Here is a 23,150-nt window from a genome sequence, read left to right as displayed (position 1 = left end):
TCCACGGGCTGGATGAAGTTTAGATATAAATACTAACCTTCCTGTTTCTGTCTGAATAATTTCAGATTAAAAAAGAAATCAGTGAACCCTTACATAATTAGGCCACCATCTTACTGTTTTGTTATTTTTCATTTATTGAAATTGAAATATTTTTCAAGATCTTTCTATTAAATAAAGAGATACAATAAAAACATCCAAAACATAAGCAGCATCACAAAAGAGGCTGGAAGGATTAAATTATCTGAGCTGAGATGATGAGAAGTGGAATGTAAATGCTTTAAATAAGTAAAGAAATGAAACAATTTTTGTCAGCTACAGGAACATTTAGGGGGCTGCAACACCATCTAAAAGTCCCCGGATCCAAACACTGAGTTCTGTTTTTTCTGGTTGGAATCTCAGCTCGACTGACTAGAGGAATCCTCACTGATCACGCAATAGGCAGCAATGATCAGGCACATGTGACCATGGGCTCTTTCTGCAATGGCTTTGTTTTGCAAGGCCGTGGAGCCACAGAGCTTTCTCAGAACAGGGAGCCACAATTTTTCTCAATCCAAGGCATGCATTTAGATTCTCAGTTGTGTGCAGAGAGTCTCCCTACCAAAAGGAAATAGGGCCAGGGTGAAAACTATGTATGTATGCATGGCCTTCAACCCCTCTCTCAGCACTCCATACATGCTTCTGTGTTCCATGCTTCTATTCCATCTGTTGTCAGCCCTTTGAGGGAGGCAAGATAATGAAACAGGAGTCACTAGGTGCCTTAAAATATAGGTGCCTTAAAATGTACTATAATGCAGTTAGGGCATTGCAACGGAATCTTGAAATCCTGTCAAAACTCCTGTCTACTTCAGCTTATACCTAATACAAAAAGTGGAGCTGTTTTGAGTTTCTTTCAGGACTCAAATATCTTTTCTGTAATGGCTTGACATTGTCCTGCCTCTTTTCTGAGTCAAACTCACATCCCATCAAACATATTAACCAAAGTTCTTTGTTCAAATTATAAAGTTACTAAAACATTTGTAAAACCATAAAACAATAAAAAGTATAAAATGCAGTTAATAACAACACAGTGAAGATATGAAATATATGCAAGCCATCCACGTATAGAGCAGGACTTCCAAAACGAACTGATTTCAGAATTAAATGAATGTGCAGGAGAAGAGGCAAATCTTTGCCAGGTACCAAAAGGACACAGGTGCCAGATATGCTTCCCTGGGCTCCACTCCTGAGAAGGGATTCTCTATTCACTTGGCAGGGGCACCTGGAAGAGAGCCTCCAAGAGTAATTGAAGAATCTGAGCAGATACAGAAAGAAGAGGAGGCCCTTGAGAGCCTTTGGCCCCAAACTGTTCCCAGCTTTAAAAACGAGCTCCAACTGGGCCAAGAATTGGGTCAAGAAACCAACTGGTGCCCAGTGCAGTTAGAAGAACCTTACGGTGATAAGGTTCCAACTGATAGCCTTCTAGCTCCTTTCCAAACCAGCTGAAGTGCGTGGACCATCTTCAGGGGGGACATACATTGCAGCATTCCAAATGAGAGACTATCAGAACATGTAGAACTGATGCCAGGCTATCTCTGTCAAGAAAGGGTGGCAGCTATAGGTGTAAGATGATAGAAGGTTTCCTAGCAATCAAGACCACCTATGACAGGGATGGTAATAGATCAAAAGTCCCCCTAAGCTTTGTATTTAATCTTTCAAGGGGAGCACAATTCTCCCTGAATTAGGTTGAACACTATTCATGTGGGGAGATGGGCCTCCTACCAACTATTTTTGTCTTGTCTGGACTTTGCTTCAATTTTTTCAGTCTCACCTGGTTAATTACTGTGCTCAGGCACCAGCTCAAGACATAATGCTCATAATGGAGAGGAAAAGCTGGATGCTGTGTGAATAGTGAAGACAATTCAGCCCAAATCCCTGTAAGATCTCCCACAGTCAGTTGAGCTTCAGCCCTGAAAAACCTCATGCCACATCTGCCAGAAAGAGAGAACTATAATTCCTCAGCACCATCTTCTGGAAACAATCAGTTAAACGAGGAAAAAACAATACAGTACCCTTCCCTAACTCCAGTGGTTTGGAGGAATTCCATAATTAAAGATATTGAAGGCACTAAGTGTTCCAAAAGAATTAGCAAGATATTACTGTCTCAGTCTGTCTTTCCCTCTCTCAGCAAAGGTCATCCCACAGGGTGACCAGAGCAATTCTGCACCAAAGGAGACTGAAAGTTGGAATGAAATGGACCTACAAAATCAACTTTATCATGAAGCATCTGAAGCTAATTGGCAATCACTCATTAGAGCATCTTATGTAACTAGCATCCAGCCTACTACTGGATCTACTGAGGACTGGTTTCATCACGAGTAACCTGGCTAGTGTCTCTTTCACAGTGGCAAGGGTTATTCCTGCTCTCAAAGAAGTATTAATGATCTCTGGGACTCAGCTCCCTGGAAGCCGCTAAGAGATTCTATAGAATCAACAAAGGCGTGTGTTTTGTGAGTGTTTTTCCTTAGGCCGAGCAAGGCGGCCTTAGCTCCTAATCAAGGTTCTGATTCCTCAGCTTTTGTGGTTCTTAAAGGTCTTTCTCCTGAGAAAAAGAGGGGCACCTTTGATCAAGGATCACTATGTAGTGAGACATTTTCTATCACCTGTCTGGCATTCGTAGTGTTTTGCCTTAATTTTCTAAGCATCTGTCACCAGGCCTTTCAGACTGACTGGATATTATCCCCAATTGCAGATGGGGATGCTGAGGATGAAAGAGCTCCTGAGAGAGTGAGTGGCCTGGCTGAAGGTCTCACTAAGCAACTGTCTGTGCTGAGGGGGCATTCAAACCAGTTTAGCATCACATCTTTCACTGTCCCATTGTATGAAATGCCATGTGCTCTTGGATCTTTTTTTCATAGGTGAACTCTGACTATAGAAGGAGACCAATTAATAGGGCAAAGGGCAGCATCCTTTTTTCCTTCTGTGATTTAGGAAGAAAAGCAACCCTGTGTTCTTCAGTGGGACCTTTGATAGGACCGTTTATTCTGTGGCTGCTTATTTTTAATAGCATTTACACATATGTCTCCTTCCAACTCAACAGCCAAGCTTGGGGAGATCAGCCACAAAGGAACCTGCAGTTAGCCTCACTGTTGTTTGTAATCATGGCTCCTTCTCTAACTGGGGGGAATTAGACCTTTCTTAGCCAGCTGTTGGTTCACTCAAAAGAGACTTCATTCTCCCCCGTTCTACTGTGACATTCATCAAGGTTTTAGCGGCATTTGGAGATTAGAAAGAACCCCCCCTTGTCATTTTCAAAGCTTGCCCATATTCAAGAATACATGTAGCTCAGAGGTGAACTGTTGGATTCTTGGTGCTAGGGTTAGGGTTAGGCTTGCAGTGATGGCCTGATAATGAAACATCTGCAAGAGAACCACCAAGCTCAAAGAGCATCAAGACCCCAGCTAGCCCATTTCACTTTATCCATTTTAGGAGTGCTTGAAGTTTTTTCTCTAGGAAATATCAGGGTTGATTGTCCATGACAGGAGCAAAAGTCACCAGGTGGTTCAGCTTGTACAGGAACTAATCCTACCTCCTTGTATTTCAGGTAACCCTGTTACTGTGGGAATGAGCATCCATATCTCAAGCATTGATCAGATTTCCGAAGTGAACATGGTGAGTATGAATGAGAATAATGCAGTCATTCTCTTTGGGAATTCCATGTCATGCAACCAATCTAGCAAGTCTGATTTGAAATTAGAAGAGAGGAGCTAATGTTCTCACTGTCTTCACTTGCAAACAGTGTTTAGCAAGAAATGAGGTGTATGGTAAATGCACAAGGACACATTCAAGCATGGGGTATCTTCTCAACCCAAATACTGTATATGGAAAATACAATATTTAATGTTAGTGTTTTTGCCCATGGGACTATTTGAAATAAATTCTATTTTATCCTGGTGGAGGCAAATATCAGAAGGAAAAGACTTTTGAAATATGACAGAAAAATCTGTCTTCAGTTGATAAATGATCTTGTATTTATTAACAAACAGCCAATGAACTGTGTAGTGCTACTTGCAGCCCCCACTTCACCCTGTTGCCTTTTGTACTTGTTGAAAGGTTCTGCACTGAATTCAGTGGAGAGACTTGTTAGAGTCTACCATTCTCTCAGTGGGGCTAGAATCAGCTTTGAAAGTTCAACATAAACTTGGTGAAAAGCTTGGCACACTTGTCTACATGCAGTATCTGTCCACTGGGTTATGCACCACAAGAGGAACTGCTCTGGAGAAGCAGTCAGTCAGTCAGTCAGTCAGTCAGTCAGTCAGTCAGTCAGTCAGTCAGTCAGTCAGTCAGTCAGTCAGAAGTTCTGTTCATTTTGGCACTGAGGTTTTCTGCTATTAAATCTTAGATCACTAAGGAACTAGAATTAAGAGTTTTGTATTTGAGCATGTGTTGATCACCTTTTCTTGACCTGGATATCCTTCCAAAGCTAGATAAAATTTTGCAAGTTTTCTCTGATCTTCCTGGTTTATACTAGAAATGAATGGGGACTAGTCATATTTTTGAAGCCAATTAGTGGACAGCTTTGTTGTTTATTCATTCAGTCACTTCCGACACTTTGTGACTTCATGGACCAGCCCACGCTAGAGTTTCCTGTTGGTTGTCACCACCCCCAGCTCCCCCAAGGACAAGTCTGTCACCTCTAGAATATCATCTATCCATCTTGCCCTTGGTCGGCCCCTGTAATGGTTGCCTAATCCCAAATACTCAGTCTCACAAGCTCGGGCTTAAAGATAACTGATTTATTAAAGGAATAGTATGCAAATACAGAAAAAGCTGAGAATGAGCCAAAGCGCGCGAAATACAAACTAAATACCCTCACTTCAAACCCAATCCCGCCCCTCACCCCACCATAGTAACCACCCCCTCCCAGGTGTTGGCAACCGTCACACATCGGCCTGGGAAAGCAACCTTGAATACATGTCATAACCCAAACATACATTCCTGCAGAACAGCAAGGAGATTACAGCCTGGCACGGCTGAAATTCCCCTCCCCGCAAATGACAGACACGGAACAGGAAAGTGACATGTGAAACGTTACGATGTATTCAAACCATTGGAACGATGAACATGACAGCCCCTCTTCCTTCTGCCCTCCACTTTCCCTAGCATCATCACCTTCTCCAGGGTGTCCTGTCTTCTCATTATGTGGCCAAAGTATTTCAGTTTTGCCTTTAATATCAATCCCTCAAGTGAGCAGTCTGGCTTTATTTCCTGGAGTATGGACTGGTTGGATCTTCTTGCAGTCCAAGGCACTCTCAGAATTTTCCTCCAACACCACAGTTCCAAAGCATCTATCTTCCTTCTCTCAGCCTTCCTTATGGTCCAGCTCTCGCAGCCATGTGTTACTACGGGGAACACCATTGCTTTAACTATGCGGACATTTGTTGTCAGTGTGATGTCTCTGCTCTTAACTATTTTATCGAGATTTGTCATTGCTCTTCTCCCAAGGATTAAACGTTTTCTGATTTTCTGGCTGCAGTCAGTGTCTGCAGTAATCTTTGTGCCTAGAAATATGAAGTCTGTCACTGCCTCTACATTTTCTCCCTCTATTTGTCAGTTATCAATCAAGCTGGTTGCCATAATCTTGATTTTTTTTGAGGTTTAACTGCAACCCAGCTTTTGCACTTTCTTCTTTCACCTTCATCATAAGGCTCCTCAGTTCCTCCTCACTTTCAGCCATCAAAGTGGTATCATCTGCATATCTGAGATTGTTAATGTTCCAGCAATTTTAACCCCTGCCTTGGATTCTTCAAGCCCAGCACATCACATGATGTGTTCTGCGTACGAGTTGAATAGGTAGGGTGGGAGTACACAACCCTGCCTTACTCCTTTTCCAATCTTAAACCAGTCTGTTGTTCCATGGTCTGTTCTTACTGTTGCTACTTGGTCGTTATATAGATTCCTCAGGAGGCAGACAAGATGACTTGGTATCCCCATACCACTAAGAACTTGCCACAATTTGTTATGGTCCACACAGTCAAAGGCTTTAGAATGGTCAATAAAACAGAAATAGATGTTTTTCTGAAACTCCCTGGCTTTTTCCATTATCCAGCGGATATTGGCAATTTGGTCCCTAGTTCCTCTGCCTTTTCTAAACCCAGCTTGTACATCTGGCAATTCTCGCTCCATGAATTGCTGAAGTCTACCTTGCAGGATTTTGAGCATTACCTTACTGGCATGTGAAATAAGTGCCACTGTTCGATAGTCTGAACATTCTTTAGTGTTTCCCTTTTTTGGTATGGGGATATAAGTTGATTTTTTCCAATCTGATGGCCATTCTTGTGTTTTCCAAATTTGCTGGCATATAGCATGTATTACCTTGACAGCATCATCTCGCAAGATTTTGAACAGTTCAACTGGGATGCCGTCGTCTCCTGCTGCCTTGTTATTAGCAATGCTTCTTAAGGCCCAATCAACCTCACTCTTCAGGATGTCTGGCTCTAACTCACTGACCACACCATCAAAGCTATCCCCAATATTGTTATCCTTCCTATACAGGTCTTCCGTATATTCTTGCCACCTTTTCTTGATCTCTTCTTCTTCTGTTAGGTCCTTGCCATCTTTGTTTTTGATCATATCCATTTTAGCCTGGAATTTACCTCCAATGTTTCTAATTTTCTGGAAGGGGTCTCTTGTCCTTCCTATTCGATTGTCTTCTTCCACTTCCGCGCATTGCTTGTTTATTTTTAAATCTCTTCTAGCTAACCTCTGGAATTTTGCATTTAATTGGGTATATCTCCCCCTATCACTGTTGCCTTTTGCTTTCCTTCTTTCTTGGGCTACTTCTAGTGTCTCAGCAGACAGCCATTTTGCCTTCTTGGCTTTCTTTTTCTTTGGGATGTATTTTGTTGCCACCTCCTGAACAATGTTGCAAACTTCTGTCCGTAGTTCTTCTGGGACCCTATCTACTAAATCCAATCACTTAAATCTATTCTTCACCTCCACTGCATATTCATTAGGAATATTAGTGAGCTCATATCTAACTGATCTGTGGGTCTTCTGTAATCTCTTTAGACTGATCCTAAATTGTGCAATAAGAAGTTTGTGATCTGAACTACAGTCAGCTCCAGGTCTTGTTTTTACCGACTGTATAGATGTCTGCCACCTTTGGCTGCAAAGGATGCAGTCAATCTGATTTCAGTGTTGTCCATCTGGTGAAGTCCATGTATAAAGCCGTCTCTTAGGCTGTTGAAAGAGACTGTTTGTTATGCAGAGTGAGTTGTCTTGGCAAAATTCTATCAGCCTATGTCCTGCTTCGTTTTGTTCTCCCAGGCCATGCTTACCTGTAGTTCCAGGTGTCATTTGACTGCCCACCTTAGCATTCCACTCTCCTGTGATGAAAATAAGTTCTCTTTTAGGCATATGGTCCAGTAGGTGCTGCAGATCCTCATAGAACCTATCTACTTCAGTTTCTTCAGCATCTGTGGTTGGGGCATATATTTGGATCACTGTGATGTTAGATGGCTTGGTCTGAATTTGAATTGAGATCATTCCCTCATTTTTTGGATTGTATCCAAGCAGTGATTTAGCCACTTTACTATTAATTATGAAGGCTACTCCATTTCTTCTGTGGTCCTCTTGTCCACAGTAGTAGATCTGGTGGTTATCTGATGTGAAGTGGCCCATTCCAGTCCATTTCAGTTCACTGATGCCCAAAATGTCTATCTTTAATCTTGACATCTCATCAATAACCACATTCAATTTGCCCTGGCTCATAGATCTTCTATTCCAGGTTCCAATGGTGTGTTGATCCTTAGAACATCGGATTCTCCATTCACCACCAGCACCGTCAGCCGCTAGCTGTCCTTTCAGCTTTGAGCTAGCTGCGTCATCACATCTGGGGCTAGTTGTACTCATCCTCTGTTCCTCCCCAATAGGATTTTGACCATCTTCCAACCTGGGAGTCTCATCTTCCGATGATATACCAACATATCTCTGGTTGTACTAATCCATTTAGTTTTCATGGCAAGAATACTGGGTGGGTTGCCATTACCTTCCCCAGGGATCGCATTTGGTCTGACCTCTCTGTCATGACCTTCCTGTCTTGGGTGGCCCTTCATGGTTTAGCTCATGGCATCATTGAGGTGCTCAAGCTCCAGCACCACAACAAGGTAATGATCCTTTGCTGAAGTGTGGACAGCTAGGACCACTGAATTGGAGCAGAGTTTAACATAGCAGAAGAGCTTTAAGATAAGAATATTATCTTAAATAGCTTTGATGAGCACATCAGAGAAACACAGGTTATTGATCTTACACACTCAGCCCTCCCAAGCATAAAGAATCACATGCTTAGACAGAGTAGGTTCAAAAGTAAGTAAAAGAATATCTTACTCATTTTTATTCTTGGTTGTTACATCCAGTGGAAAATGAAGTTCCTTGTATCTTCTGTTTTTTCTAAACTAAATTCACCCTAAACTCTCAGCCCTATAGCTGCCAAGAGCTGTGTGTAGAAAGGGGAATTCCAGGCCCACCGCATGGTGCCCAGAAATGAAGGAGAGCAGCACACAGCCATGTGCTTCTCTTGGTAGAAGAAGGAGGAAGAGAGACAGAGAAAGTGGAAGTGGCAACAAACGGCTTCCCCTAACAAGCATGGAGAGTATGCATCCTAGAGCAACCATCCATATGCTAATGAGGCATGCTGGATTTGCCAGGATCTCCAACAATTTTTACAGCCTGTCCTTAGCTTTCAATCATAGGAAGATGAGGAGGTCCAGGTTCTGATACTTGCTTGAAGATAGCAGTCCATAAATACATCATAATGCGTCTGAATGTTAACTATTATGCAGATTCAAAATGTTCACATCCCTCCCCCTTCCACCTGAATTTGTATCTAATTCCATCACAGGTGGGGGCATTAATAAAGAGCTGTTTTTAAATCTTAATCTTGAGAGAGAAAATTAATGCTAAATGATTCATTCCACGAGCAGATCTCCTACTGAGAACATGCAGAAGTTCATTCTGACCCCTGAGGCCCTGAGGTAGTAATACTAGGAGAAGGACTGATCATTTCCCATGATTTATTTTGAATGGAAACAGTTCCTTCATTGGGGCAAAACAGGTTGAAATATTTTTTAAAAATATCTTGATGTCACTCTTTCCATTTGAATGAAAGAGCCCTGCCTCCACATTTTTCTTTTTAAAGGTGAAGGAGACACTCTCACAAAATAATGGGGTGTTCAGCTGAGAGAGGTGCTGGCTTAAAGTAGTTCCATAACTAGTTTTTGTTTCTCATGGAAGGCATGGCTGGCCTAGATCTTCCTGGAGTGAGAAAAAGTGAGGAACCTGAAATGGAGTCTTGGATGTTGGGAAGAGAAACACAAAATGTGTGTTGTGACACAAACCCTATGCCTGACTTGGTTGTGTGTGATGTCTTGATGCAAATACAAAAGGATGGAGCTTGAGTTGTGATGTCACCACAATACAGCCTCCTATGAAGAAATGCTGTGATATTAGCCTAAAATGAGCATGTACTAATTCTTAAAAAAATCCTGCTTCTAGATTTAGCAGGAAAATTACATTTGGCTAGTCTTTGTAAGGGGATCTTTCAGTGTGGAAAGATACTGCAAAAGCTTCAGGAAGTGTTCATTCCTGCTCTGAGCATTATGAGCTTAGCTTTTGCTTTGGATGCCATCTATCCAGGTTATAGTCAAACTGTAGCCTAAAAAGAAGATAGAGAATCCAAAATAGAGTGGCTAGCCAGATGCCCCCCACCCCCAAGAAAGAAGACAATCACATAACTTCACATAAAGATATCTAGACAGATGGGCCCCTAAGAATGAGGGTCACATGGAGGGATCCATAAGAATCTTCTAAGGATGTGTTTGATTCTCTTCTATAATCATTTATGCTGGTAGTCTTCATCATTTCTTATGGCAGCAAAATCGATAGTCTAAATATATCTTGAGGAAGTTGGATATGCTATAGATGGTCCCCAAGCTCTGGTGTTGTAAGAGAGGGTAAAAACCTCTCCCTCCCTTTTCTCCACAATATATGCCATTTTAAGCATCTGTCCAATATCCTCCTTATTGGTTCTCTTCCTCTTAAACTGCATATACCCAAAGGTTATACATTTTTTTTGAGAGAGAGAGAGAGAGAGAGAGAGAGGGAGGGAGAGAGGGGAAATATTCCAGCCACTTCATCACTTTGGTGGCCTGTGTTCTTTCTTGAGTAAGGTAAATAAATAAATACTGGCCGTTTTCTTTTGAATTCCTTTCCTAAAATGACATTTTCCTTTGTCACAGTAGCCACACCAATATTTTCACTGAAGCTGTTCTTTCCTGGCCCAGATCTCTTTCCCGTTCAGTCACTGGCTGGTTCATGCTTCAAGTGGCTTGCTTGGTTTCATGTGCCCATGTGTTGTGTGAAGTAGCCAACTGAACAAACTGTGACTCAGTGTGTCCCTGCATATCCATGGATGCATGCACTTAGGGGGTTTTGACCCATTGCACATACCTCCTCGCTTGATTCCTCGGAATTATTTTTCTGCCCTTTGCCTGGGCACTGCGTTCCTCTTTGGTTTTACTGTTGTGAAGAGAAGGTGATCACAATGCCATTCTCCTGTGCATCCCCCTTAGACGGAGGACCTGGGTAGGAAGTCAACCCCTCTTTCCTCCTGTGCCCCATATGCCTTTTCACAAGAACCAGAGTTGGCATCTTTCTGAAGGCAAGCACGTTTATTACCTATCAGTCTCTGGGCTGTTATACACCAGCATAATATCACTCACAGAAAACAGGAGGCAAGTGTTATTTCCTTTTTCTGGATAGACCTTCACCGAGGTAAATGCTGCTCTTGCACAAGATGGCTGAATCAATTAGTTAGAACTTTGACAGACTTAATCTCTCAATTCCAGAAAAATTTGTCTTTCCTGATAAATCATTCAGTTCTGTCACAAAATGAGGCAATTTTCTTTTAAAAGTTTTTAAATTAATATTTTCAATAAAAGGCAACCTGAATAAAACTCCATGTTTGGTCTATGACTGTATATTTTATTAAACTAGAAAAAAACTCTTACACCTATGGTACTTTTCAACTTTCTTTCAAATCTTTCAAATAAAAACATGTTTTTATTTATTTGCTGGTTAAGATTCAGAGCTGGATGCCAACTGGGCTCCCTCCTTGTCTTTCTTAAACCTGGCTGTTGAATGATGGGATGCATCCAGGTGCAGTGATCCTTCATCTTGCACAGTGAGGCTGGGATTTTATGCAGGCTCTTCAAGGTGTGCCAGCTGGGCTGAATTGCTATGGAGACAAGCTAGCTTTGATTGCTGCATACTTCCAATCGTATAATTAATTAATCCCCAAATATTGCTTCAGCAGAGGGAGGAACTCCCTTTATATACCTTGCAGTAGTGGGCTAAAAAAAAAGGCAAGTTCCCAATTAATGTTGCAAAGAATCAAGAATCTGTTTACTGTCCAGTTGAATTCCTGGCCCCTGATATTTCTAAATTTATTAAGATTTCTATCCTGCCTTTCATTCAGGAACAAAACGCAATGTACCTAGGGTGCCCTCCTCCTATTTCCCCCACAACCTCCACCACCACTCTGTGAGGTAGATTGGGCTCAGAGACAGTGATTGGCACCAAGGTACCCTGTGAGCTTTGGTGGCCAGAACGCGTGCCAGTCCATCACCTTAACCACTACATCACATCGGTTGTGTGTATCTTAGAATTAGCTGGGGAGGGAAGTCCTGACTCCCCTTCTCTCAGTTGCAGGCCTGGGGGCACAGCCTACATCACCCCCAAGGCTGCAATCTGAGACAAACTCCAGGAGGCACCCTGGGAACCTCTGCCCATCCCAGATCTCAGTTCTGCACATTCGGCTGAGACCCTCTTCCCCTCTCAAATCACGAACCTGAGAAACTCATTCCAAGGCAACGTACCTAGGCAGAAAACTGGCTGGTATTGTATTCTTGAGGGCCTCTCTGTGTTCTCAACATTAAACTAGGCAACCACATCTGGGCTGCAAAACTCCAAGTGCCCATTATACATGGCACAGGGCCTGGCTTCTTGAGGGACTGCCTGTCTCCTGTAGTATCTGCCCGGCAGGGTTGGTGCGCTTCGGGTCCCTTTGATTAAACAAAGTCACTGATCGAACCCCAGAAATGAACCTTCTCTGTGGCAGCACCTGCACTCTGAAATGAGGTTCCCCCCAAGATCTGGATGCCCCCCCACCCGCTGTTGTCTCAGAGGGCCATAAAGAGTTGGCTGTTCGCCCAGGCCTTTAGCAATGGCTTCGTCCTTCTCCAGTCTGCTGTCATTCTTGCCATCTTTTATATATTCATCATCATCATCATCATCATCATCATCATCATCATCATCATCATCTATTTCTATATCAAATTTAGTCACCACCCATCTCAGAGAGCGACTCTGGGCGGTTTACAATAAAACAGAAATAAAATATTAATTAGAATACAATAAAACAATACAATAAAAAGTACATAAAACAAAACAAAAAAACAAAACAAAACAAAACAATCATCATCATCATCATCACCACCACCACCATCATCATCTGGTTATTATCACATTTTCCTTGTTTTAGTTGTTGTGAACTGCCCAGAGACATTGGGAATCAGGCGGCATACAGATTTGAATAATAAAATAAAAATAATACTGGTAGGATAGAGAGACAGGAAACTAACTTTTTCCTGCTGTCTGTACAGATGTTGCAGCCCAGATATGGTAATTCTAATAAAAGAACATTTAACAGAAGCAAAAAATGACACTAAATTTAATATATTAAAAAAATACAGCATAAATTGAATTCAGTAGCCTTTCTCCCTTTTGAAATTCAGTTTCCCTCTGAGAGGCAAACAGAAGTGCCAGGTGGCAACTCTGGCATGCTGTGCCTTCCATCTTCCCCAGAGAAAGTGACCACTGTGGCTGGACCCAGAGGTTTGGGGCCTTGCTTAGAGCCCCGGGATGGCCATCCCAGCAGTCTGTCTGTAGCCCCTGCTCCCACAGGGCTAAGGGGTGGGGGTGGGGGGACAGGAAATGTGTTTGTTCTCCTGCTGTCCCATCATATGAAGCCCCCCCTTGTGCCCCTCTTGGGAACATTGTGGATGGGGGAGCTGTTGCTGCAGTTACCAGCTGTGTTTGTTTGTCGTATTCAAATGGCTTTCAATCTTGTGCCAATGACTTTTATTGTTTTATTTTTGTTTGTAAGCTTCCCAGAATCTTTGGCATAGGAATCTTGTGAAGTAGAAGAATAAAGCAAACTAAAATATAAAATAAAAGGATGATTTTGCATCCAAGGGCTCCCAATTTCAGTCCACTAATAACCAAAATTCTCATAAAGTTGCTGTCCCATCTTCTGTTCTTTGAAATACTTCCTGGTGAAATTGATGAAAGGGCAAGGCCCTGGGCCATTTTTATCAGGGCTAAAGGGCAACTTTGTAGTACAGGGTTTGATTGACTGATTGATTGATTTAATTCAACTTTGGCACTGCCCAACTCCATGCCGACTCTGGGCCACTCATAGTATTAAAACAACACAAATATAACAAAATAAATAGAAATACGGTTAAGGGAAATAAACAAACAAGGTAATGTATTATGCATGCTATTTCAAAAACTGTAGAAATACATGTTAAAAAGACATTTTGTCTACCAGGTAAATGTAGGCAATAAAAGGTGCCTAAGACATTGGAAATGAAGATGCTGTAATGTCAGATGAGCCCTCCAAATTCAAAGACCTGGTCAGCGGCAGGTCCTTCTTTTCAGTGGTGATATTCTTCCATCTACCCACAAACTGAAAGATGGATAACCTGGGCCAGATTTGCATTTCACTGTACTTTCCAGTTGTAAGCAGCCAGGCAGACACCCAGGGAAGCACCAGAGTAGGACAACCTCTACCCATCCATGTTGACTATTTAGCTTGGACAGTAACTGGCAAACCGAGAGAGCATGAACATGAAGCCACTAAACAGTCATTTTAATCCTGTACTTCAAAAAGTCATTTATATCTGTTTTATATGAAGTCACACACTGAAGTACACAAAAACGGTACTCTGGACCCTAAGGATGGGTTTCCCTCTGAGAGATGGTCACTGCCATGGGGCAGCACCAGAATGTGGAGCCCTTTATCACAGGACCTGCTGTGATAAAAGACAATTCACATTGGCATTCTCAGTTAGAAATCATATTGGTTGCCTGCCTTTTAAAACATCAGTTCCTCTCAGCTTCATCTGCAGAACCAAATCATGGTGTGGTCTCTGCATAGTCCTTAGAAAATAAATAACATGATACATCATGTATAAAATCTGGCACAGCCATAATCACTTTTATGTTGCTTAAGCACATAATATTTCTTATGTCTACCAGCCATTCTTTATCAATACTTGTGCTTTTCAGGCCCTTTTATCTTCATTCCCATTTTTTAAACCCCTTCTTTGATATCTGGCCTCAAGAGGAAAAGCCTTGCTTTAAATCTGCAACTCACTTATCAACACTTGTATAAACCTTTCTTCCTTAAGGTAAAGGTAAAGGTTTCCCTTGACGTAAAGTCCAGTCGTGTCCGACTCTAGGGGGCGGTGCTCATCTCCGTTTCAAAGCCTTGGAGCCGGCGTTGTCCATAGGACACTTCCGGGTCATGTGGCCAGCATGACTCACGGAACGCCGTTACCTTCCCGCCAAAGCGGTACCAATTAATCTACTCACATTTGCATGTTTTCGAACTGCTTGGTGTGCAGAAGCTGGGACGAGCAACGGGAGCTCACCCCGCCGTGCGGTTTCGAACCGCCGACCTTCCGATCGACAGCTCAGCGGTTTAACCCACAGCGCCACCGCGTCCCTTCTTCCTTACCAGAACTTAAATATTGCTGAATTTCACTAAACACGGATATTTGTATTTCAGAAATGTAGTTGCCAATCAGGGCATGTGTTTAAAGCTATATGAAAATGGTTAAGTGAGAACAGACAATGGTTTTGCCTGTCTGGGAGAGGAAAAGGCACAATGGTAAATTAATTTACTGGTTTGTCAGTATCCTGGCATTGGCCTGGATGAAAAGGACTTTGAGGCTTGGGCAAAGTGTACTGTGGAGCTTATTCTTTCCTAAATATTTTAACATGGAGGTACATTCTTTGGATCATACTTTGCACCAACAGAAAGTTTTCAGCTAGATATGAATTTCTGGGATAAGTAGATTGATGCTTTGAGATGGCCAATTTTACGGTGGCCAATGTGTTTTGGATATCCTTGTCCTCCTCCTTCTCCTTGAATGTGCCCAAAGAAATTTTTGATCAAACTATGATGAAATCTTCTTAAAAAGGGCCTCCCTTCTGGATGTGGGGGCTGAAACTGCAAAATTTTATAGACTTGCAACCTTACATGTAAAACAGACAAAAAGTAGACATGCTATGAACCGAATAACCAAGTTACTGTGTCCAGTTCACACATGGCTAGATTGCTTAATTTTTTTAGGGTTATACACAAGCTGAATGTTACCTCATGTTGGGCTTCTCAGGGCAGAATTGGGCCTCACGCCTTTGGGATAGCAAAAAGGGAACATCTAGATCATCAGAAGTCCCAGAAAGTTTGATTAAAAGGGTGAAAAAAGTTTATTCCACATCTCTCTCTCCAAAGCTTGCAATAAACCTGGATGTGGCCAACTCACATGGACATGCTTGTTCCTCGTTGCTGGTTTCACTGGGCCAGGGCACCAGCAAGGCAGATTGCAAGGACAGCCCAGTGGACTCCAGAAAAGGCTCAGAAGTTATTTATTTAACTTTATCAATCGTATTTATATGGCCACCCATTTCACAAGATGTAACTCTGGGCAGCATACAATAAAAAAAAATTAAATGACAATATTAGAAACATTCTACAGTTAAAACATTAATTTTATTATTGAAAGGCTAGGAGAGAGCATTGGACCTTACAAACAATGGAGCCACCTTCCCTTGAGACCCCCAAGCCTGCTGACACAGCCAGGTGGTACCTGTACCGATTCTGGGTGCATAGGTCAGCGTCTCGGGTATCTCAGAGCTTGTGGCAGAGTGCAGAACCTCTGTTCCTTAGACAGTTCTACACTGAGTGGTCATTACTGGTGTGAGCATACTCACCTGAGGGCGCTTTTTGACTCCAGAAAGAACTAGGCCAGATGAGTTTCAAATCTGCCTTGTAAAATTAATCATCCTGGAACCATAGGTAGACCAAATGGCATGGCCGAGACTTATTGCAGGAAACTGTTAAGTTTCTACAATTGTCACGTGGGATTGTTACTAATATGTGTTGCACAAAATGTTGCTTTCAATTAGAAAGAAATTCAGTTTACCTTAAAGCAGTGTTTCTCAACCGTGGCAAGTTTAAGTTGTGTGGACTTCAACTCTCAGAATTCCCAAGCCAGCATGCTTGCTGGAGAATTCTGGGAGTTGAAGTCCACACATCTTAAAGTTATTCAGGTTGAGAAACACTGCATTAAAGGATAGAACCCCCTATTTATTTTTAAAATTAGACTTATTTACCACCTCCAAGAGCTCGAGGCAATTTGTACAGTGCATCATGTTATCCCCATAACAGCAGCTCTGTGAGGCCGGTTGGGAGGAAGGGACCTGTCCAAAGTCCCCAAGGAGTCTCCAAGGCTGAGGGAGGACTTGAACCTGGATCTCCCTGGTGCTAGTCCAATACCCTAACCACTGTGCAACACTGGCTGCTGTAGTCCAACATGTGTTTTGGAGAGCTGGAGCATATTCTTGTAGTCCCTTCTTCAGTTACCTGACTGGGCTGGATAATTAAGGAGCTGAAAACTAGTAACTCAACTTAGCAGTACAGTGAAAGGCAAGGTGGAGGTCCCAGTGAGACTTAGTAGCAGGGAGTTGTTAAAACTCCTTACTGGCCCCCCTTAAGTATTTTTTTTATATAAGAAAGGGGTACATATTGCATACTTCTCCACCCTTATTGTGTCTGCAGAATGCCACCCAACGGCCCTGTTTAAAATCACGCAATCTCTGTTGGGGAAGGTGGGCGCAGTGACCCACCTACAGGGCCATGTAGAGGAGTTTTTGGAGCATCTGCAAGACAAAATTGCTTGGATCCGTTCTATGTTAGATTCCAAGCGTGAGGCATGGTCTGTGGAGGCACACAGGGATCGTACTTACCATGTTATCTGGGAACAGTTTGATCCTAACTCCCAAGGAGAAAACAACACCCCTACCAATACAAGCAGGGCACACCACAGTATATAAACTGAGAGCAAGGCCCACTCCCTCTTTTCACTGAAGATGTTGCCTAGTCTGGCAATGAAATGTCTGCAAGAAAACAACAAGGCTCAGAGAGCACCAAGGACTCCACAATTTGATCCTGTTGGACAGGATCCTCCGGAGAGTAAATGCCACCACTTGTCATCTAGACCCATGTCCCTCCTGTCTGGTGAAAGCTGCCCGGGAGGTGACATGTGGCTGGGTCCAGGTGATGGTCAATACATCCTTGAAGGAGGGGGTGTTTCCAACTGCCTTTAAGGAGGAGATGGGTGGTGACAAATTTGATAAATAAATAAATATTTGGAAATGGTGCTGCTGCAGTGCTTTCTCTGAGACATTCATTCTGCTGCAGAGCATGTCTGAATAGGCAGAGAGGTCCTGGGTAGAAGATAAGCCAGAGGTGAAGAGAGGTATGTGTGCGCGTGTGTGTGCACTCTTAGGAAACATTTTGCTGTCGGAACAGTCAGATAAGGATGTGGGTCTTGCTCTGAGAGGAGCTCAGAGGCAGCTAGGGGGCCATGCTGGAATAAGACACTCCAAATAAATTCTGACTTCCTTCTTCCCCTTCTTTTGTTCTCTAGTGCCAAGTGCATGGAAGGGGAGGCAAGGCTTTGTAGGGGTGGAGAGCGCTTCGTATTCCAAGGCAGGAAGGCGTTGCTATGCAACAGGAAAGGCCAAGTGTAGCTACAAAGGGGATCTACTGAGATCATGCAGCTCCTTGTTAGGTGGCCTCAGGATAGGATTAGGCACCTGTATCCTTGGGGCACTGCTCCCATCCATTAGTGCCTTGGCCCTTACCTGGAGGTTGCCTTCTTTGCCTCCTTCCTAGGGCTGAGAGAAAGTGACTGGCCCAAGGTCACCCAGCTAGCTTTATGGCTAAGGTGGGACTAGAACTCATGGTCTCTGGGTTTCTAGCCTGATGCCTTAACCACTACACCAAACAGGCTCTCCTTTAAAAATTGAAATCCTTTTAAATATGTGATTATTCAGATGTTGGCATGCTAGCCCTGTGAGGTTGATTAGGATTGGTAAGAGCTGGATTTCAGCCACATCTAGACTCTAGAGGGCCACATGTTGCTTATCCTTGCCTTAGAATTAGTTAATGTCCAAACATGCCCTTCCAATGATAACAGGTACCTATTAATGTCATGCAACGCAGAGAACGCTGGGACATAGGGAGAACCTTTGAAACACTAAGCAAGGAAGCTTCTGCTGCTAATCTCCACACTAGCAAAGAGCGTTGTTGTTGTTCCTCTTGACTTTATACATTCATCCATCCATATCCGTCACATTATTCCCATTTGGGTAATGTTATGCAAAAAGCAGAAAAAGAGTCAGAAGTTGAAAGCAGAAGAAATCAAAGGCACAAGAAAAGGGAAAAAGAAATCTAAAGCCCTTTTACACCAACACTATGATCCATAATACCTTTCCATACCTTTTTATCCTTGCAAATAATTGTTGCTTCCAACACATCCATACATTGGTTCATATATTGCCTTTTGTTCTCTAAGTGTCTCATCTCTTTCTTTTTGAAGGTATGATCAGCTACATCCCACCATGATTTTCTCAGTCTTCCCATTACTTTCAATGCATTCTTTCTTCCTCTCTCTGATTCGTGAGTCAGTCCTTATTCTTTCTCTTTGTATGATCAAGCCATCTCAGGAGACTTCTTTCATACTGTCACTTGTTTTTCTACTCAGTCCATCCACCTACCCTACCATCCATCCATTTCCTATTCATGCTTGACCCCATCTCTTCTGGTTTGCTATATAAGGCTATGTATGTATGTATGTGTGCATACACACACACAGAGTCATAATCTACAAGGATTCCCAGTAGTTCAGGTAACCTGTTCCCATTGCATTCAGCATTTATGTTTTTCCTGACATACCCATCACTCAGCTCTTTCCTCCATATAACAAAATGGCCAGAAGCACACTTTTATACACAGTCATTTTTTCTTACAACAAATGTTCATTTTTCATAACAGACCACATACTACCTACTCCCTTTCTACTAGTTTTTGCCTATTTCCATCTTGAATAAACATCCTAAATTCATCTACATGCCTTTCCCCCCCTAGAGATATATAACTTGCAATCATTTTTTCTATTTTCTCAAACAGAACTGTTTTGGTCTTTGTTATATTAATTTTCAGATCGGTACTCCTTATATAGTCTATATAACATATGTGGCAAATCATTCAGATTCTCACTCCACCATACAGCATCATCTGCGTTCATACACATTCATGTCCCCAGCCAACACACCTTGAATGCATTTCTCTATAACCACATTAAACAACCAAAAGGAATAAAGCATCCTTGTCTTAATTCCTGCACAATGCTGAAAATCATTCACTAAGCATTCCCTTTATTCTCAGGCTTGCTTTACATCCATCATATACTGGTCTTATTTCTTATCCTGTTCAACAACTAACCTTCAACTCTGTATCTGTGAAAACAACTGGTAATTCACATCTATTCACTGTATCATACTCTTTCCCTAAATCAGCAAATGTACAGTAAACTTTATTTCTCACATTCATACATTTTTCAGTGACCTCCTGAAGGCCAAAACATCTGTTACTTGGCATGAATGCATACCACCCTGCATTTCCTAGATTTTGTTCACTGTCATCTCTCATATCAGAATTCTGCAAAACATTTTCACAGGCAAACTTAATCAACAAATTGATTGTTGCACTGGCAGGTTGCCATCTGGTAGCCTTGTTTCAGGTGGTCGATTCCCTCTTGGGTAAGAGCCGGCCCATAGAGTTTCCATCTAGTTACTGTGACCAATTAGCAGAACATTTTGCCAGTAAAGATGCTTATGTTTGCTCCAGTCTGGACTCCATGTGGATGGAGCCTAGTGTAATGGCTTGTCTGGCCAGGTTATCTAGGGTTCCTTTCAGCCTGTTACCTCCAGTGTGCAGTCTAGAGTGTCCCCAGCTACTTGTGGCTGGATCCTTGTCCATCCTGGTCCTTCTGGTGTTGATGGTGAGATAGTTCTCTGGATTCAAGAGATTGTTAACATTTCCTTGTGGGAGGGGATGATGTTGGTAGCTTTGAAAGAGGCTGCGATGCATCCCTTCCTGAAGAGACTTTATCTGGATGCAGAGTGTTAGACATCTACCACTTGGCCTCCAACCTTCCTTTTTTAGTGAAGGTTGTTGAGACAGTAGTTTGAGACCAACCACTGAGCACTCTGGAGGAAATGGATTGTTTGAACCCATATCAATCAGGGTTCAGGCCCAGGCATGGGACTGAGGCAGCATTGGTTGCTCTGGTGGATAATCTTTGCTGTGACTTGGATGGAGGTAGTGTGCCTGTCCTGGTCTTGATGGGCCTCTTATTGGCTTTCAATACCATCAAACATAGTATCCTCCTATCCACGGTCATCTGTGGGGGTTGGGATGGGGGGTGTCACTATTCTGCAGTGGTTCCATTCCTTCCTTAGCAGATGGTTCCAGTTGTGGGGGTGGGGGTGGGGAGGTGTCCACATGATGGTTGCTCCCTTGTGGTATCCTACAAGGATAGTTATCTCTCCCACCATTTAATATCTATATTAAGCTGTTGGGGCTTCTGGCAGTTTGGAGTCTGGTATCATCAGTATTCTGATGATACTACCTCATGACTTCAGGATACCCTGGGAATCCACTGAAATCCTGCCTTGGTGCCTGGAGATTGTGAGGGTCTGGATGGGAGAGAACAAGTTGAAATTGAAGCCTAGCAAGATGGAGATGCTGTTTATACATTGGGACTCTCTTTTGGTTCCAGGAATTACTCTGGAGGGGAAGCACTGTCCCTGGAGGAGCAGGTCCATGACTTGGGGGCCTTTCTGGACTCGTGGCTTCTGCTCTGCAAACACATCATACAGTATCTTTCTTTCCTTGTTTTTTGCACCAACCATTCTATTATAGGCATATTTCCCATCCATAGCTTCTTTCATACCATCATTCCACCCAGAATCTTTTTTTCATATCTGATTAGCATAATCCCACAAATAAGTAATTTTTAATACTGCTTTATTTTGGAACATGATTCTCTTTACTCTGTTCTAACAGCTGTCAAAGCAAAAGCTTGGCAAACCCTAAAATGGAGGTGAGATGGTTGAAAATGGAGGCCATCAGTCTCCTCCTTGTAATAAATATCACCACAAGAAATGGGGCAGATTTCTATCCAGGAAGTGAACAAAAGCCTTTGTGCAGATCAGAATCTGTGTGAAACCAGCTGCACTTGCCCGCAGCCACAAGAGTTTGAGATGCAAGCAATGCAAAGTGAATGCAGAAATTGAGGTGGATGGACAGCAAGAAAGAACGGATGTATTCACACAGCTTATTTAACCAAAGCAATAAATGACCCCACAGCTGCTTTTGCACAGACAACTTCCTTTTTTTTTTAAAAAAAAAATGGCTGGTTTGCTTGCTTATCTTCCATCATGTTGGTGTCATCTCTTAGTGACCACATAGACTTTCTCCAGTATGATGAGTCCCCAACCTGGTCCTTTAGGCCTTCCAACGGGCACCCATTGCTTCTGTAATCCATCTACCTGCTGCTGATTGTCTTCTCTTTCTTTCTTTTTTTTCTGGAATTATGGAGTTCTCAAGGGAGCTAGGTCTTTGCATATGTCCAAAATATAATTTAAGGTTATATGTGCCTTGAGAATTCTGGACTGATCTGTTTTATGATCCATTTGTTTTTTGGCTATCCATGGCATCCTCAGGAGTCTTCTCCAACACCAAAGTTCAAAAGCATCAATATCTTTTTATCCTAATTCTTTAAAGCCAAAATTTTATTTCTATAGACTGTCACAGGGAATACAATTATCTGCATGATTCAGATCTGAGTAGGTATATATGCATCATGACCTCTGGATATCTTTCCCAAGGCCTTCATTGCTGTCCTACCAAGTGCTAGTCTTGACTGCTGGTTCCTTTACTGTTGATAGTCAATCTTAAAAGGCAGAAGCTATCCACAACTTCAGTGTCTTCATTGTCAGTTCCAAGGCTGGTTGCTGGATGTTTGCAATTTGTTTGGTCTTCATATTGCTGCTGCCTGATATAGATGCCTGCTTGGTTTAGTTGGGCATCTGGGATGACCTTCACACTTTGGTTGACCCTGCTTGGGGTATATATTACTGGCATCGGCTCCCAGTGTTCTTCACTCATCCCTCCTAGGAACATCTCCCTGTCATGATGAGGCAACATAGCAGGACTTGCAGGGTGTGTGTTCTGGCTTATATGTTATCAAAGCCAACTGCCTAATTAATATGTTTATGATTCAGCATATTACATGACCTCAGAATAAAGGTTATCATTTTATTTTTATTTTTTTATTTATTTGATTTAGGCACTGCCCAATTCCAAACCAATTGCACTGCTCGCAATGTAAAAAACAGGATAAAATGCAAGATAAATAAAAAAAACAAAGAACAAGATAAACCGAAGGTGAATCCAGCCAACTACACAAGGCATTTACAAACATTACTAGCAAGGGTCTCCAGGTACCCTAGCCCAAGGCCTGGGAGAACACCCAGGCCTTTAAGGCTTTCTGAGACACCATCTTAAGACTCTCTGGAGCCACCTGGATCTCCAGGGAACCTCATTACAGATGGCAGGTTAATTCATGGATCCAATTAAGTGCCCTGTGTGAAATGCAACACCCTCCCTAGCCCCCTTTCCCCACAATTAATTACACTGAAATCTCCTGCACCACATTCATCTGGCAGGTGATGATCATGAGGCCTGACCATCTGACTCAACAGCTGTTCTAGGTTTAACTGGTCCAGGGTCTCTCTGAAGTCTGCTTCAAAGATTTCTTTCTCAGAGAATTCAGTTCCCATCAAATGCCCTGATAGTCTCAGTGCTCCTGCATAGAAAAGGCAGTTGGTCCATTCTTCTGACATTTAACCCA

The 23,150-nt window shown here is 42.6% G+C and overlaps 1 protein-coding gene across 2 annotated transcripts in view; it reads left to right on the top strand.

Annotated features, from left to right (window-relative positions):
- LOC134504247 (gamma-aminobutyric acid receptor subunit beta-4) overlaps window positions 1–23,150 on the top strand; it is a 64,149-nt gene that overhangs the window by 19,206 nt on the left and 21,793 nt on the right. For both annotated transcript variants that reach the window (XM_063313363.1, XM_063313362.1), the window contains exon 3: window positions 3,581–3,648. In XM_063313363.1, coding sequence (XP_063169433.1) covers window positions 3,581–3,648 — 68 coding nt within the window. The remainder of the gene's footprint in view (window positions 1–3,580; window positions 3,649–23,150) is intronic.

Source organism: Candoia aspera, chromosome 12 (genome assembly GCF_035149785.1).
Source record: "Candoia aspera isolate rCanAsp1 chromosome 12, rCanAsp1.hap2, whole genome shotgun sequence".
NCBI classification, from domain to species: Eukaryota; Metazoa; Chordata; class Lepidosauria; order Squamata; family Boidae; genus Candoia; species Candoia aspera.
Note: the sequence above shows the minus strand (reverse complement) of the source record. Positions and strands in the feature narration are given on the sequence as shown.